Source organism: Oryzias latipes, chromosome 24, assembly GCF_053564925.1.
Source record: "Oryzias latipes strain Hd-rR chromosome 24, Olatipes_Hd-rR_3.1".
Classification (NCBI taxonomy): domain Eukaryota; kingdom Metazoa; phylum Chordata; class Actinopteri; order Beloniformes; family Adrianichthyidae; genus Oryzias; species Oryzias latipes.
In genome coordinates this window covers 10,103,414-10,121,216 of record NC_136260.1, presented here as the reverse complement: position 1 = coordinate 10,121,216, position 17,803 = coordinate 10,103,414, and the positions used below count along the sequence as shown (strand labels likewise).

Sequence of the window (17,803 nt, the reverse complement as noted above, 5' to 3'; positions counted from 1 at the left end):
ATTTTACAATGTGTGCACGAACACAATATATATATATATATATATATGTATGTATATATAAACTTTTGGTAACATGACCTTTCTTTCCTAAAATTAGAAAAGTCTGCAGAAATTGTGGTTTTAATATCCAAAGTAAGCCATCTATTGTGACAGATCAACAGAATATACATATATATATGTATATATATATATATATATATATATATATATATATATATATATATATATATATATATATATATATATATATATATATATATATATATATATATATATATACATATATATATATGTTCCCATACATATATATATATATATTTTTTTTTTTTTGCAGTTTACAGCATTTATAAATGTTTTGTGAAATTCCATAATAAACGTTGGTCATTTCTGTCCCATTTTCAAAAGATAAAGTGGGTCACAAAAACCCCACAAACAATGAAGAAACAACTTTTCTTACAAAAATCTTGCATGCAAAACAACCTCATTTAGTCAAATTTGACTGACTTGCTGCAAATTATTCAATGTACAGTGAATATAACAAGCCGATAGTAAAATGCATAATACCTTTAGTAACTCAAATTAAATATTTAACTGCAGTTTTTCATTTGCACCACTAGGTGACATTAGTTGTCCAAACTATTTGTATGGTATTTCTATGCCATGCATAATTGTATCAAAGTATTGGTTCTTTTCAAATAGTTTCTGGCCCCTTTTGTTTAATCAAGGATAAGAAAAAGTGTTTGGTTTTACTTCATCGGGTTGATCTGTCACAATAGATGGCTTACTTTGGATATTAAAACCACAATTTCTGCAGACTTTTCTAATTTTAGGAAAGAAAGGTCATGTTACCAAAAGTTTAAACAGTTTTAAAATGTCAAACCTAACAGAGGCATATTTTACTTTTATCCTTTTGGAGAATGGACACATGTGGCATCGGACGTTAAACACAATATTAGGATAAATTAGCAAATAGCACTTTTGAATCACTTTGCTCTTGATAATACAGAGAAACCAGCTGTCTCACAAGGTATAATCCAGATAACAGATGTGAAAAAACATGCAGGAAAACAAATGTTGAGAGAAAAAGATTCAATTCGTAATGCTGGTTTTGACCTATAGGGTGTGGTGCTGTTAGCTTTCTATAGGTTGCTTGGCTAACCTATAGGTTGGTTGGCTAAGGCCAATGAAATATATATATATATATATATATATATATATAAAAGACAAACTATGGGCTAATTTCCTGCATCCCCAATCTGTCTGTATACTTTTCATTAAATTGGTATGCAATTCAGAAGCACAATGGTTTCAGTCAGTCAATATCATCAAAAAGGATTTTAAATGTTAGATTCATAGACTCAAAACCTAGACTGAAATTTAGTTAACATTTTTAAAGGATTCTGAGATTGAGTATGCAGTTAAAAAGGATGTAAATGTGACAGAATTCAAAATTCTAAGTGGCAAAAATGCGCATTTACCGCACAGCAATATTTTTGCTGATATTTCAACCCCATGTTCATCGATTGAATTTAATATAGAGTTTTATTCAGAAACACACCTCCACGAGGGTGGGTGCATATCCTACATCCAAATAGAAGAGTTTGTCTCTAATTTGAAGAGAACCTTTGGGGGTTTTATGGACTTTCATATGGCCACACCTCTTTACATTAAATGTAAAGTAAAGTTGTGTTTGTTCTAAACTTTTTGGACAGGCTATGATATTCTGATTTGCTAAATCAGTTTATGACATTCTTTGGGGTGTTTTTGCTGAGTGGAGGGGCCCCCACAATTATTTACAGGGATTAGATGGAGTGCTTTATATTAAGGTATGCACAGAAAGAGCATGAATCACGGAAAGCAGAGCTTTTGCACAGCCGTATTAGCACCAGGCAAGAGCTAATCCAGCAGGAAGCACCGAGCAATGTGCACAAGAGGGAGAAAGTTTCAAAACAAACAGGACAAAAGCTCCCAAAACCTTCACTTAATCTACACTCTTATGGATTAGATGTAGAGCAGCCTTTCAGAGATCACATGATGCTGAAGAGTCACCACTAAAGGCCACTAAATACTAAATGAAAAAGTATCCAGATGAATCCTGTATGGAAAATCCTAGTTTTTTTGTATTTTTCAAGATGACAGCTGCTGTTGAAAATGTGCCTGTCTAAAATACTAAGCTAAAAGAAACTATGGAGCAGGGAAACATCGTATGAGGTTACAGGAAGCCGTACGCCATATTTGGACTGAAGTTCCAGGTAAAAGTCTGGATTTCCTCTAAAGAATTCTTCCTGGTAGTACAGTCCCATGTGATGCTTTCAGGCAGTCAAGCCAAAGTTTTCTTGTCCAATAGATCAAAACAGCTAGATAGAAGGAAGCAGACTATTAACGCCTTTTCAAAAGCGTTTAACATGCCATTATATCAGATGGTGATAAACCATCAAAGCCAAGTTACATAATGCCTTTTTAATTTTGGCAGCTTATCAGACCTCGAATCACTATGTTGTAGTATAAAAAGCAAGGAAATGTTATCTAACATTTGTGCCTGAAAGAATCATAACACCAGCAGTTATGTGGTGCTTTCACATAATGGCCTTTGTGCAAAAATGTCTGGCTAAACTCTTTAGAAAAGCAAACCACAATGAAAAATAAAATCCAAGTTATATTATGGGATGAAAAATGACTCACTAAAATTAGGTCAGTTTTCTTCTTCCAGCTGAAAAAAGACCAAAGTTTGATTGATGACTCAGTTGCTTGGTTTTTTACCGTAACTTGTAAACCTGATTTATACATCTTTTAAGAAAATGTGTTTTTCTGATAACTGAATTTCCCCTATTTTCCCACCATCTTTTAGTTTTTTATTTTTTATTTTTTATTTGGAACTTCGCTCCCAAGGTTATGCATTTAACCTTTTAACTGTCAGCACAACCAAAAGCTAGAGCACATTTAGAAAACTTTAAAAACAAAAATTGATTGTATTACTCCCACAAGGCAATAAATAGCAGAAAAAACCCCAATTTTTTTTATCTAATGAACTTGTCTTCTCTAAGTAGAGAGGGAGGTGATTAGGTAATTACCCCTTTGTGGATTCAATAAAGTTCTATTCTAATCTTTTCTGTTCTAGTGGGTTAAACAAAGCCTAAATAATGACCTACAAGTTCTACTCAAACTGCTTCTTTGATTGTCCTCTTTTATCCTATTACTCTAATTTAACGGACACGTCTATGCACATCATCAAAATGTTTGTTTATTCTTTTGGCTGATTATTTATCTGCCTTTCATTTAAAAAAAACAAAAAAAAATGAAAAACATGCAGGAATTTCTTCTTTCCTTATTGTCCTTCACATTACAACGTATTGAAATTCTAGTTGGATGTGCTGCCCAGGAATATGGAATCTTTGCTTAATAAATTCATGAGACACAGCATTCACAACACAGCAACCTTTTTCTTATTTTATATAAAAATTTTAAAATAAATATATATTTTTTACATAGACACATTAAACACGTTAATAGCTGGGAAAGAAGAAAACAGAATCTAACAGAGAAGGCTCGACGACTGCTGGCAGACAGGATGGAGATCCAAGTTTGACCGGGTGGTGTTGTGGTGGGGGCGCCTGGGGAGCTGCTAGCAGTAGTTTATCAATTTTTTTTTGCATCTTGCACAAAACACAGTCCAGAAATGTAACTACTTAAATACGGTTTAACTGTAGGACGCGCGGACAAATGTGCACACAGCGAATGCAGGAGAACTCATTCATACAGGCACTCACACGACAAAGTTTTTACCTTCACATGGCACACAAATCCATACACCAAAGGGGTTGCAATGGAGATGTCGTTAGTAATTTGCATGATCTGTTAAGGGAATGTTAAATTATTATTTTTTGTTATAGGAAAGCGCAAAGAGTGTCCAGGTTGAGAGCAGCCTTCAGTAACCTTACAAACAAGGAGAAAAGACAGTTATAAGTACATAACACACCATACATAAATAAAGAAAATTAAATATGTAAATGAAATACTGTAAAATATTATAAATTATCTAAAATGGACTATGACAAAGGGATACGTATGTACAAGTACTGAGCAAAGATGTGTTATCATTTGATTTCTTGTATTGTGTTCAACAGTAAAGAGATGCTGATAATCCTCTCTCCTTAAAGAAAAACAGAAAAAAATAATTTAAAAAGCTCTTAAAGATCTCTCAGTACATTATCAAATGGAATCAAACTACAGTATATTATTTTTCAGTGGTTTCTTGTACATAGCAAACATTAAATTCTATATTGATGACCAGTATCCCTTTAGAAGTATATGGCACCACAAGTCCAGAGTCTCCTCTGATCACATTGTGCAAGTCCATTGCAGTCCTGCCGTGTCCTCAGAGGGAAGAAAGCCACATGAAGCAGGGACAGATCTCCATCAACTGTCCCGTTTGTCTTGTTGTTTAGGTCAACTTGAAGCCTACGCAGCAGTCAGCCAACTTAAGTCCATCCATCATTTTTGTCTTTTTATGAAAGTAGAGCGCGGCCATGTCCTCATCCATATCACCCACTGATTTCGGAGTTAAATATATGTAGAGGTTTTGTGGGCGATGGCGACACTAAACCACAGTAGAGTTATATCCAGTGAAGAAGTTGTACAAAATGACAATAACACTACACCTGCAACTCAAGCTTGTTAGAAATGACAAAAAAAAAAAAAACACATGGCGGCTACTTTTTGCTTTTAGTAAAATGATGGGCTTAGATACTCGTTTCTGTAGCAGCATAACTCTTTTTTTCTTTTATCATGGTCTATGTACACACAGATATACAGAGGAGGAAACTTCGGTTCAGTCTTTCTGTTTGTTCTCTCTCAGTCCAACGGGAATGCAATCTACAGAAGAGCTTACAGTTCAAAAGTGCTGTGCTATGAAATATCGCGAGAATATTCCTTCATCTTGTACATCTGGTGCTGCCACCACTCTCATCTTCTTGGCTTGTCACATCTACAGAAAAAGAAAAGAAAAAAAAGGCATGAGGAAAGGAACACACAAGTTTATATAACGGCATTAGTGTTTAAAACTCTGTACAGTTTATAACACAAGGAATTCCCATTTTAGACATGACAGATTTAGGAGGTGGACTCATATGATGACATTCATTGATTTAGTCGGTGATATCGCAGCAAACTTAAAAAAAAAAAAAGTTGTTTATTATTTTATGGATCAAAGCAATCCTGATCAGGGTGAAAGAGTTTAACTGACACATTTATGGCTAGTGTAAAAGATACAACTTGGCGGAAGGCAGATCTTTTCAAGGGGGAGCGTGTCGTACCCTAAGGCGACGGGAAGACATACGCTCCTGGTTGTACTCACTTCGATATTTGTGGACTTCCATTTTGAAGTCTCAAGTTCATGTCACAAGTGAAAATGGAGCTTGTCGAGAACCATGGAAACTATGCATGCCCGTACAGTAACTACTAGCCTATCAAGATAACCCCCCCCACCACCACCCTTCTCTCTCTAAATAGGGACATAATCCTCAAATTGAACATCATGCAGGTTGTGTCTAGAATTTTCCGTGCCAAAGCTGGTAACTTGGTGAAATGTAGGAGAATAAATACAGCACTTTAAAGTCATAGTAGATATAGTGGCTTTTGTACCTTTCAGACAGTCAACATGTAAAGATTTCACATGAAATGAGTGCAGAAGAAGAGATGACATGCAAAACAAGTATACAGCTAAAGTCTAACCACTTGTTTCCACCGGACAAAGGTTGTGAGTTTCCAGCTCAGATGCCTAAGTTTATTGTGGCCACTAAAACACTGAGACGCTGCTCTTGTTAGTTTTCTTCTGGTCAAAGTTTTGGTCTTCTTACATTTTTTTGATGCATTAGAGTGGCAAAACAGCAACTATATTAATATGTCTTACTAAAACTGGGTATTTTTTAGTCTCAACCATGAATTGAAGAAGATTTTTTGTTTTTGTTTGCTTCTGCTATTGGAACCCCGAAAGCTCCCCCACTAGATTAACAGACAAACCCAAACCCGATGACAACATTTTGCACATCAACATCTAAGGCCCACCACCAACAATCTCAATCTTCCTCACCCAATAAAAGAAAAACCCACTCAACAAACACCTTTACTTGGAGAAAAGTTTTTTGAAACCTTCACTAGATTCCTTAGTAAAAATGGAAAAAGTTCAGCTCAAAGGTTTGGTTGGCAGCTCCTGCTGATGCTCAGGCTTCTTTCTCTTTTTCTTTCTTTCTAAAAAACACGTTTGAACAAAAAAAATAATGCCAATTAGATTGAGAACTGTGTGATTGACCTGACTGTGATCTGTTGAAATAAAGTCGTAACCACCTTCTAAAATACACAATTGCAAAAAGAAAACCCCACAACGAAAGGGAGTAAAGCAGCATGGCAGCCGGAGTGCAGCACGACCACGTTCGGTGGAAACAAGGGCTGACGAGCGCTAGCAGCTACTTTGCAACACAGGTGGATTGTTTATTTGTTAGTAGTGTTATTCCAAATGCTATCTAGCTAAGCTACGTTGCCCAATCGAAGCCTGGAAAGTCTAGTTTGAGTTTAGCTCTATCAGTAGCGCTTACTTGCAGGTCCTCTCGTTGAGCTCTAGCTGGCGTTCTTTACAGTATTCATCTGTGTGTTTGCAGGAGCACCGGCAGGTTGCAGGATCCTGCACAAACAAACGCTTTCTCTTCTCTGAGCAGCGATCACAACATGGCTCACAGACACTGGACAGACAGAGAGACAGACAGAGATGGGGAGGAAGAGGGAGAGGCAGATTATAACAGTGCACTATATACCACCTATAGGACAGGTAGCTTTTAATCCACCCCGTTCATGTTCTCCAGTTTGCCTCTCCAAGCCCCTGCTGGGTCGCTGTGCATAAAACACAAATGCACAGAAGTTCCCACAAAGCTTGCAGAATTTAACGCAAAAAAATAAAGAAAAATACACCCCCCCTCCCACCCATCCCCACCCTTATATCTGAATCCTTTCATATTAATGGAAAAACAGACAATTTGGGTTAGACATGCAGTGAGCAAAGCTTTAGACCAGTTCATGCAACAGACAAATGACATACAATGACTTGGTTAATGAGAACACAATTCTCGCTCTCACATTTCAGAGGCTTAAAAGCTATTAAGAAAGACTCATGGGTCTGTTTGGTGTACCGTTAAGAATTGTTCATTTTATTGAAGGAAAACTGAAGAACGCGAAACATGAAATTCAAAACAGAGACTGAATTGATCTGAATTACATTTCTCAACATGTATAAAGGGTCAGATACTCCACTAACATTTCAATATATATATATATATATATATTACATATAAACATACAGACAAGTGGTTTTAACAGTGAGCGAACAGGTCATCTTTAAATTAGTTTTAAATATAGTGTGCTAATATTAAACAGTTTTTGACACAAAAGTAGGCAAAACATAAGAACAAAAGTGGTACTTGACACACACAAAAAAAGGGAAGAACAAAAAAATACTCGAGATAGCCGTCACTCCTATCTTCACATGACATAAAAAGTACCAGCATTAAGCGGAGGACAGCAAAACCAGTTTTTAAAGTTGAAAAGAAAAAAGAAAAGCTAAGAGACGAGTACGAGACACAGCAAAGCGGCACAGACTCAACACCAAAGACAGGACTATGATTACAGTCTTAGTGATCCCAGCATAGATAGCAAACAGCTAGAGCCGATCTGCGACGCTATGCTGGTGGATCTGATCTGTTTCACCACAGGGTTTGGGTTGCTAAAAGCTGATCCACCATCTGTTTATTCCAGCTTCTTTAAACGTGACCATTATCAATCATGGTTAGCTATCGAACAACAATGTTCAGATTTTGGCTTTTATCGTCGGTGGAGTCTGCCATAAAGGGGAGGTTTTTTTTACAAACAATGCGCTGAGATCAGGGGTGATTTTGGAAGGCTGATAGGGGTTACGCTTGAGGTCTTGCAGGGCTCTGTATAGAGAACTCTGCAGCACTTCCTGGTCATGGGAAATTTTTAATAATTCCTGGCAAAAAGGCCAAGTTAGACACTGATTTGGTAAAAATGTAGAGCATGGCTGGCGAGACAAAGTTAGGACAATACACGGAAGCGACATGCTAACTGATGTGGCTGACGGGTGAATTAGATGGTACAAATTAAAAGGGGCAAAAAAGCTCCTCCCAAATTAGCTTAATTATGAGAAGTGCAACACTCAGGTGCAGGTAGGTGGAGAAGGCGGAGCTGACATACGCATCGTGAATTGTTTTGTCACTGTTTTTCTTTCGCTTTCTCTTTAGGCCTTTGCCCTTGCCTTTCCGGGATTTTCTGCAAGAGAAAAAGGACAACAACGCAGAAAGATGCCTGAGAGACTGGCCAGAGAGATGGACTGCTGAAACTGATGACAGCTAAACCCACAGTGGGTTGACAGTCATTTTTGTTGCGATGTAAAATACTGATAACGTGTTAATCAAAAAGGAAAAAGTCATTCCAAGAGTTCCCATTCGTCGACTTTGCTTCATTAAAAACAGTGTTTTGGGAAATTGACAGAGAGAACTGCCTCCCATTGATTTGAATTAGGTTTGTGCATTTTCAAAAGAAAGAGAATGACTTTTCAGCGACTGAATGAACAAAAATGACCCTTTTGACAGTGAAAGAAGGAGACACACCCAGAATTATCCACATCCTGCTGTGTATAAATCTGATCGCTATGACATGATCTGTGAGAAAAATCACTTCATTGTCCAAGTCGGGCTCAAAAAGACTGTCTTCATAAAGTGGCACAATGACTCTGCAGTAATCAATTAATAGAGTGAGGCTAGCCGTGGGCGGCAATTTCCCAGATGAGCTGAGGACAAAAGATTTGGGATCTCACCAAATTTGCATCTTCCAACAGATCTGGGTCAACTCTTTACAGGCGATTCAAGTTGTTTCAGAGAAGATGACAATGAGGACAAAGAAAGTGTGCTTATTAAGCAGACACAAAAGGCGGGATACGTAAACGCAACTTTGCGCCCATAAAAGCACACATAGAACCTTTTCCTGCACAAGGAAAATGAGAGGTAAAGAAAACCCTTTTTTTTAGCTTTAAAAAGTGATCAGATAGAATGGTTCCTCTCATTTACTTGAACAAAAAGCAGATTAACGTACTGGTATCTTAAAGTGCGATTGCATTTATTTTCTTGTTTTCACTGCAGTGTCAAAAACTTGCAGATAAAAAAAGACTTTAACACATCAATGTTTTATGCATCCTGCCTCTAGTGAAGGAATTGGAAATGTTCTAAAAGGCTTTTCTGTTACACCGCATAATCACCAAAACTAAGTTTATAGCATGTATGTTCTGTTTTTTTTTTGTCTATAATTACTTTTTCAGAATTGTACAGAAAAATAAATAATGTGTAACAGTTTAATGGCAAGAAGGTCAGTTTCTTCTCAGAATACAGTGTTATTTAGCCGCAAAAGGATTTTTAACCTATTATTAGGATGCAGTAGTTGGTTAGAGCTTCAGAATATCTGTAAAATAATTTGTGGATGTGCATTTTTTGAATGTTTTCCAGGGAAAACAATCACAACTCTGCACAAATTTCAGCACACAGGCTGATAGTCATTTTGACAAATAATGTTACTTTAATATCTCACTTTGTGGAATCTTCCACGTGTCTCCAGGTCTGTCCAGTCTATGGATGACTCAGAATTACTAAGTGTTGCTTATGTGATGCCGAATTTTATGGCTTCATTCTCAGCTTGACTGGGTTTTCCTTAAGAAAAGCTACACTTTTAACCTTATCATGTGTGCTGTATGTTTAGTAGCTTTCATATTAAAATAGTGTCACATCATCATTAAAAAAATAATTAGCTAACATTTCTTGGAATCATTTGTTATTTTTTGTAACTGGTGAATTATGGGTTAGATTTCATTGAGTGGGGATTGTGAGTATCCTATGAAATTAAACCCAAAGTAGAGGAATCATTGTGAAACTAATAAAAGATTTAGTGCTGGCACGACTGAAAAAAAAAAAAAAAGACCATGTTTTGACATTTCAAGGCTCTGCATCCGACCCACAGGGTAACACATGTTGAGCGGAAATCCTCCGCAGAGCTAAGTCAGAACCAGCCGCGACAGGATGACACCAACTGAATCTGATGCATGAATGAAAACTTCCTCTTTTATTCAACTGAAATCAGGTCCAGTTTGTCAAGGAATGCTGGAAGTTAACTACTTTCACAACCTCAGCAGGATGACTCACCCTAACAAAACTCAGAGACCTCCTCAGGGTTTAGCAGCCAGCGATAACGCCAACAATAACGCTTGAAAGCGTTAAGGCGAAGAAGTTGAATGACCCCAGAACTATTGCTTCGTAGAAGCAAGCCACCAAAACCAGACTCGTAAACAGTTGATACAAGGTTAAAGGGAAGGTCTCAGAGCGGAGCCTTATCTAAATGACAGACGGCCTGACATAGAACCAAAATACGGCCGACAACAACAACCGTGCAATGGAAAACTATTAACGACCACTCAGAGGGAAGATTAAAGAGCTTCAATAACCCTTAGGTTCATGACTCGTGTTGCTTGGGAAGGGAGGATCACTCAAGCAAGAACTATGAGCATAAAACTTCAAAAACACTTATCTATATCAGTGCAGGAGTTACAGAAGTTAAGTGGGATGTAAACAGGTGAGAAAGAGTCGGAATGTAAAGACGAGATAGAGGAAGAAGAAAGGGTATAGATAGAGGGCAGTGGCCTCCTCATGCGTCATTCATTCACATGATGATTAAGTGGGTAGTTGCCATGTTTATCAGCTGAGCACTGCATGTTAATCCATGCCATATATGAGACGACCACATGTAGCATGTCCACTTGGGTTTCAGAAGTGAGAATATCTCTTGTGTGTTTGTGAGAAAAGGAAGAGGTGAAACAGAAGAAAAAAGGGAGTGAGATCAATAAGGAGTGTACGTAAGGCCAGAACGATTGAAAGTTATAAAGAGTTTATCTGCAAATCACTATAAAATCCCAAATCCCCATCCCTACCCCCCTTAATTACCCCAATCTCCATGCAGAGTTGTGGTACTCACTTTTCTTTCTGTTCTTTCACTTCTTTCTTTAATCTGAAAGGCAGCAACAAAGCGGCATGACATTAGATCACAGTTTGTCAATTGTTCTCAAGTAAACACACACGGCATCAGAGGTAGCTCATTAGCATAGGTGAGCTCACAATAATCTGCTAAAATCAGGTTACGTCATTGTCCTTTGCCAGAAACCGCGATAAAAGCGGCTCTCGTTCCGAAATTCAGAGCTTAAGAATGAAAAAGGGAAGTTGGGAAATAATGCGGCGTGCACAAAGAAGGGTGTGTTCATTGATGGATACGCATGCATCCAAACACGTCGACCACCGAAAGCGGAAACTCGCCCATGTGACAGCTCCTGCAGATAAGGGATGGTGGAGCAATAAAAACGCTCTGGCACACTTAACGGACATCAGTTTGTCAATTATTTTAAAAAACTTTTATTCTCAGTCAGGTTCCAAGTTTCTATGCAAAAGGCCAGTGCAATAAACAGCAGAGGAAAGCATGAATCCATACATGTGTGTACAGTACTCCCATATACATTATCTAAAGGTGACTGATATCTCTTGGCCTAGACCCGTGTTATCTGTATGTGGTACACTATCTATGTCATGTGCCATGGTCAACGTCCTAATGTGCCTTTTGAAAGAAAGTGATCGGGATAAACCTATTGGGTTTCACTTTTGTCTACGGTGGCTTTTCAAACCACTTCCAGCAAAAACGTCTTGGTGATTTACGACTTACAGAACAAGCTCCAGACTAAAGCAAGAAAATGCGACAAAAATTTAAAAGTCAGCAGTAAAAAAAACGCTGAAAATCTTTGAATTTGCTAATTTCATTCACCCAATTTGAGATGAGCTCATGCTGCCAGTCCTCTTGTCGTGATGTGTGGAGCAATGTGGAACACAAATGTGAAAATTTGAATGATCTCATGCTTTATTGCCTTTACTGCCATCCCAAGCTCATTTACAGGACTTTCCTCCTATAGCTTGTGTTAATTTCTCCTAAATACTTGTTTTTACTTCTTATTTTGCTCATCCTTTCCTAACTTTGAAAGGAAATTATTAGAGATTTGAATTATTCTATTTTTGTTGAAACTTTCACATTTAACTCATGTACGTTTCTTTTCTGAGCCTGTAGGTGGTGCTCTAGAGGTGAAATGCAGCAACTTTAAGCAACAATTATGATGTTATTAATGGTTTAAAAAAAGAAACACAATGTGGAAAATTCTGTCACAAACATTTAAGTTAGAAAGGGGCTCAAACCATGTCGGATCATTACAGGTTAAATGTTTTTCTTAAACATGAGCATAGAGTCCACACAGCAATGAGACAGCTACACTAGAGAGAATTAAAAAGTAAGTTTCATCCAACAAATAGAATAGTAAATAAACTGTTCCAAAGAGAGTGCAGATCCACTCCAAAAATCTGTGCCAAGATGCACGTCCCTCCGACACATGACCGATCCGTTAATCATTTTCAGACAAAGAATTGTAACTGTTTTTTGGAGCGCTTGTTCCACTAAAAATTCTGTTTCCAAGCCAAGCATAATGAACACTAAAATGCCATAAAGTATACGAGTTTAAAAAAAACAACAACAATAAAGCCCATTTGAAGTTTGTAAACTCATGACAGAAAGTTGGCCAAATTAAAGAAAAAAAACTCCTGAAGTTAAGAGTGCTTGTGCTGACTGAATAAAATAATCAGGGGCATCTTGCCCTGACTGGGAATCAAACTCCTGATAGGCCGTGGCATTCTTTTGTCCTAAAGGGAGTGATTGTGTTGTCGCCACAGACAGAGGAGTCATACAAAAAGCAAATATTGCTGGAAATTTGAGACAAGTCATGATTTTTTTAAAGTCTGCTTAATCTTGCATATTAAAATCTCAAAAATAATTTACTTTAGGAAAAACTACAAAATTTTGCTAACCCCTCTTTACTTTAAAGCAGTTTATCTCAAGTTGGAGAGAAACCTGTGGTCACCAAACACTTCGTTTAACAAAAAAAAAAGTAGCCCAACCATGAACCGCAGGCTGTGAGTGCAAGCCACAAGATTTCGGTTTGATCAATAACCACTGAGGCAATCGCGGTGAAGGCATGCGGTTACTGGAAGGACGTCTACATGCCGCAGACCCTCAGCTGCACAGCGGAATGAGGCCGAATTCAAAAACATGATGGATGTCTGCACAGATACGTTCAAACTTGTTCTGAAGCCAAGGCCAGATTTGCATCAGTGTGATTTCCATCTGACAAATGTGTCAGGCAAAAACGGAGCACAATAACTTCGCACGATGTGCTTTGCTAACCTCTGCTCTGCCCCACAATGGTGCCGTGATTAGCTTTCTAATGGTTTCTTGAGTGTGTGTTTGTGTGTGTGTGTTTTTAGGGGGTTTCTTACCTACACTCACATGCGCTGTGTTCTGTAAAACTCATGAAAATGTCATTTTGTTGCCTTTGGGGTTTTATTCTTTTAATCTGTGGAGATAAGAAGAAAAGGAGAGTTTCTTAATAGTCTTGCATTAAAAATCAACATGTACCAATAAAAGAACTAAAAAAAGAAAGAAAAAAGTAAGGATTAGCATTTAGGTGAAGCAGAATCTGAAGTTTTCCTTCTGTAGGTTCCAACTTAGAATATTTAAAAGCGTTTCACAAAAACCACGCATTAGATCTGAACATATCTCCATAAAAAATGCTGCAACAAGCTTTTACTCAAAAATTTTGAAATGTTTTCATTCTGCTAGAGTTTGGTTAAAAACAGAAAAAGAAGATCAAAATACAAAGCATCCTTTGACCTCTCCACACTTGGATCAACTCGATGGGCCAAATAAAACCCCAAAACTTCTATAAATATTCAGTTAAAAAGCACACCTGTGCTTTCAAACAGGTAAGAAATAACATTTAAGTGCTACTGCTGACCTCCATTGTTATATTATACGTTTCTGTTGGCGTGCACTGCAGCATCTCGTCATTGCAGCACCCGGCACACCTTTTCAGAACCACACAGGAGGGGATAAAGATGTGCTCCACTTCTTCTGGATACTCCTGTAGGATATCCACCAGCAGCTCTCGTGGCTGACACAAACTCTTGTTGTACACCTCCATTAGAGGGATCACTGTTAGAAAAAAAGAAAAAAAAAAGAAAGAGGGACAGCGGGTTACAAAACAGCAACGGAACGCACTGAAACAGAGATTTGATTTAAATATTGGCAGGCGGGCAAGAGACTCAGAGAGAAGGAGGGTAAACCGGCACGTACACCCACATTTTAGAGCTTATTGTTCCATTCAAAAGCTCTTTGTTTATGTAAGCAAAAAGAGCGGCCTACTTTTACTAACACTTACACAATTTCTCACTGACATTAACTTAAGGTCTTTTGTGAGCCACAGCAGCTGTGCAAAAGTATTCCAGCTCTGGTGTATTATCATTCACCTTGTCTGCGGCTGCACAATAACAGCTTCTCGTATGGGTTTATTCACCTTCAGTCTACCCCCCCATGCATACACACATCTTTGTCTTTGCAGGAGTTCTGCTCTTGAGAAAGATGTTAGCACACAGAGTGACAACACCTCGGAAACATCACCGAGGCCACGGGTGAGCCTCAAACCAACCCAGCATGCCGGCCCTCTGGAGCGCCAAAGCAAACACGCCTGAGCAATATCATGAACCTCAGCTTGATTGTCCAAATTAGATTGGGCAACTCCGGGATTGTGCAAAATGAATTTGTGGGCCAATGAGGTGACATTCCTCTCTCTGAAAGAGTGGTGATGATCCCCCCCCCCAGCTTGACCTCATCTGGTACGCAGGTTTCAGAGGTGAAACTGCACTTATTAAACAATAAAAAGTCTAAGGGGGTTCAATCTTTGCACAGTGAAGCTACAAAACATCCGCCAGGGGGCGATCACTTCCTTTTGGAAAGGCTTTCTTTCCCTCTATGGACGCATGCCAGAGAGCGACTGTATTCTCTATTCCCACGGTGCCCTGTGGGACACCTACCGTCATGTGGACCTCTCGCTGCTTCCTTCGGTATGTGGGCACTCTGCAAGAGGAAACCCGTGTTAATAAACAATAGTAAAAAAAAAAAAAAACGTAATTGTAATAAACATGCTCTTTAGTTATCCAATTGTACAAACAATTATGTTTGCATTCAAGCATTTTTATTGACGTCCTATCTCATTATATCCGGAGCCACAAGAGGAAACTGTTATATACAAAAATCCTTATTTAACGGAAAATGATTTGCCAAATGTTTATGGTCTCGTATCTTAATGCACTTTATTATTTTAAAACCCATTATAAAGGGCGCGTGTGGAGTTATATGGCCATATGTTTGCGCAAAAGAACAAGCCTGTAGTTCCGTCTCAGCTACGTGGCAAAGCTTCAAAAACTTGTAAATCATTCTTAGGTTTTCTGCGCCCCACAAATTCCAGATTAATAACAGGACGTCACGGAGAAGAGTGGGGGCGGCTGTCACAGTCCAAAGGGGACACGGGACCTTTTTGGCGTCCCTCCATTTGTTAGTTACGCGCAAAGTTTCATTTGCCTTTACCGTATACCCTCCTCCTCCCCTCCTCTCTTCTGATCCCACACACACACACCCACCCTTTCTCTTTCTCCCTTATTCCCACAGAAAAGCGTGCGTAACTCGCGCAATCCCTCCCCAGTGTTGCATGAGACAGTTCCAGTTAAACCGGCGCGCCGCAAAGGAGTTCCCTGGAAATAAAGTCATGAAAAGTGAAAATAAAAATTCAAAAAAGGAAAAAGAAAAGAAAAGCAGAAAAAAAGAAAGACGGAGGGGGGGGGGGGTGCAAGGAAGCTCCACCCACTTTGGGTGGCGTGAGAGGGTCCGACCTTGTGGGCTGAGGGGACCCCAGCCCCCCAAAAAACACAATATACTGTATTATTAATGGATGGGTGTTGAGCCGTGAGCGCAGGCCCTTTAATCGATTGATTTGCGGGTTAATAACTGCGCTTTAAGAGGCGTCATCCTGGCACAGACGGGCGCTGATTGGCCGGCTCTTACAAGCATTATGGGTCGATCATTTAAATATTTACAAGACTCCTAAGAGGAGTCATACTTTTGATGGTTATGGGAATAAGAGGAAAAGTGTCGGGAGAGTCCAATCATGTCTCAAGAAAGTTAGAAACCACCTCCTAAGGTGGTGCGATGCTTCATTCTCCACCTTTACTCAACGCAGTCCAACACTTGATTAATAATTATTTAGAAAACGGCCCAAACACGCACGCAGACATTCATTAATTATTGAACCTAGTCGAATAATCTATATAAAAAGGTCTTGGATTTGACACATTTTGGTTACATTTCAATTTTTCGGAAGCCTCCCCCAGCCTAATGTGAGTGAACTTGCTCACATGCCCTGCCGCTGCGCCTTTAAAGCGTAATAATATCTCCAAGGTGGTTTAAGAGCAGGCCCGCAGTCACACATACAGCGACAAAACTTCACAACATGATTTCAAAATCAGCCCTTATGTCACATTTGTTGTACAAAAGCCACCCCACGTGAGGTGGGTCCGGGTTAAACAGTGGCAGCTTTTTGCGTAATTCTATCTTTAACTTTCGCCACTAAACATTTCGGCTTGGTGACCTCGAGGCAAGGGCATTCATGGCAACTCACTGCTTTGGTTCCAATTTGCGCCTAAATCGAACAGCAACACACTCACCTTGACAGCTGACAGTGTCAAAAATAATAGTGTCAAACTGTCAATAAAGTTCATGGTGTTGAATGTCTAGTCCAATATAAAAATATTTCAAAATAAAAGCGGCCGATGAGGCGATCTGTCCCAAAACATCAAAAGAGAAGAAGAAGAAGAAAAAAATCAAGAACAAGTGGACCGGCTAAAACTTCTGTGAGTGAGGAGCCGGGGGTTGTAAAGGCAGATCCATGCTGGTCCCAAGGTTGAGAGCGTGCAATCCTTTTTTCTTCTTCTTTTGAGCGTAGATTTTCTCTCGTTCTTTCAACTGTTGCCAATGATTTTCAAGATATCCAGAAACACGAGAATCCAAGAGGCGCAGCGTCTCACATCGTTCCGCGGCAGATCCTGGCTTTCTTGAGGAGTAGCAATCCACATTACAAGAATAATCCCATACTTGTTAGGCCGATCGTCTCCAAGCTTCTGTCCATTTGAAACTTGTAGCCGATGCGCTCCGATGCGTAACTTGAACCCGTGGATCTGTGCCTGATTCGGTCCTCTGTCAGTGAAGCGGGTCAAGCGGAGAAAAAACGGGAAGCAGCGTGCTCCTCGGGTCTCCAACTCTTTCGTACTGCAAATGTGCTGCTCGGTCTATGCCATCAGTGGATCTCGGGGCGGGACATAGCCTTGTAGGTGTGTCCCTGTGACGGTGCGCCCATGGCTGCAGTAAAAAAAAAAAAAAAAAAAAAAAGAAAAAAACGGCCCAAGAGAGGTTTCTTTAAGAAGTCTCTGTCTTCAGACGTTGGAATCACCTAAAGTAACAGCGGGGTGGTCGTTTAATTTATCTGATTAATATCCCATGGTTTAAAAATCACTTATAGGCACAAACATGATGTGACACTGATGAGATTTCTGCAATAAAAATACATTTTAAACACATTATCTTCCCTGTAAAATTGGTCAGTTTAGCTCCCCCCTGAATTGGTTCTTTATAGGGAACCAGACCCTTCCTCTTTTATCAGATGAGGGCACACATTTTCCAGTCTTGTGGATCATCAGCCCTTCGCAGTGCCGCCCCCCTGGTCTATCTC

General features: G+C 39.1%; 1 protein-coding gene across 7 annotated transcripts; it reads right to left on the bottom strand.

Annotated features, from left to right (window-relative positions):
• Positions 1-3,433: 3,433 nt before the first annotated feature.
• Positions 3,434-17,799, bottom strand: vegfab (vascular endothelial growth factor Ab). Of its 7 annotated transcripts, XM_023952718.2 has the most exons (8): positions 16,743-17,799; positions 15,057-15,099; positions 13,982-14,178; positions 13,464-13,540; positions 11,077-11,109; positions 8,257-8,331; positions 6,591-6,734; positions 3,434-4,984 (listed from the first exon to the last, which is right to left on the bottom strand). In XM_023952718.2, exons 1-8 carry the CDS (start codon positions 16,794-16,796, stop codon positions 4,963-4,965), a joined length of 645 nt encoding a protein of 214 aa, XP_023808486.1. In that variant the 5' UTR covers positions 16,797-17,799; the 3' UTR covers positions 3,434-4,962. The 7 variants fall into 7 exon arrangements, 6 of the variants coding, with proteins under 6 accessions (XP_023808486.1, XP_078798530.1, XP_023808487.1 ...); XR_013653943.1 differs by lacking the exon at positions 8,257-8,331 and having other exon boundaries at positions 6,591-6,882; XM_078942404.1 differs by lacking the exon at positions 6,591-6,734.
• Positions 17,800-17,803: the final 4 nt, after the last annotated feature.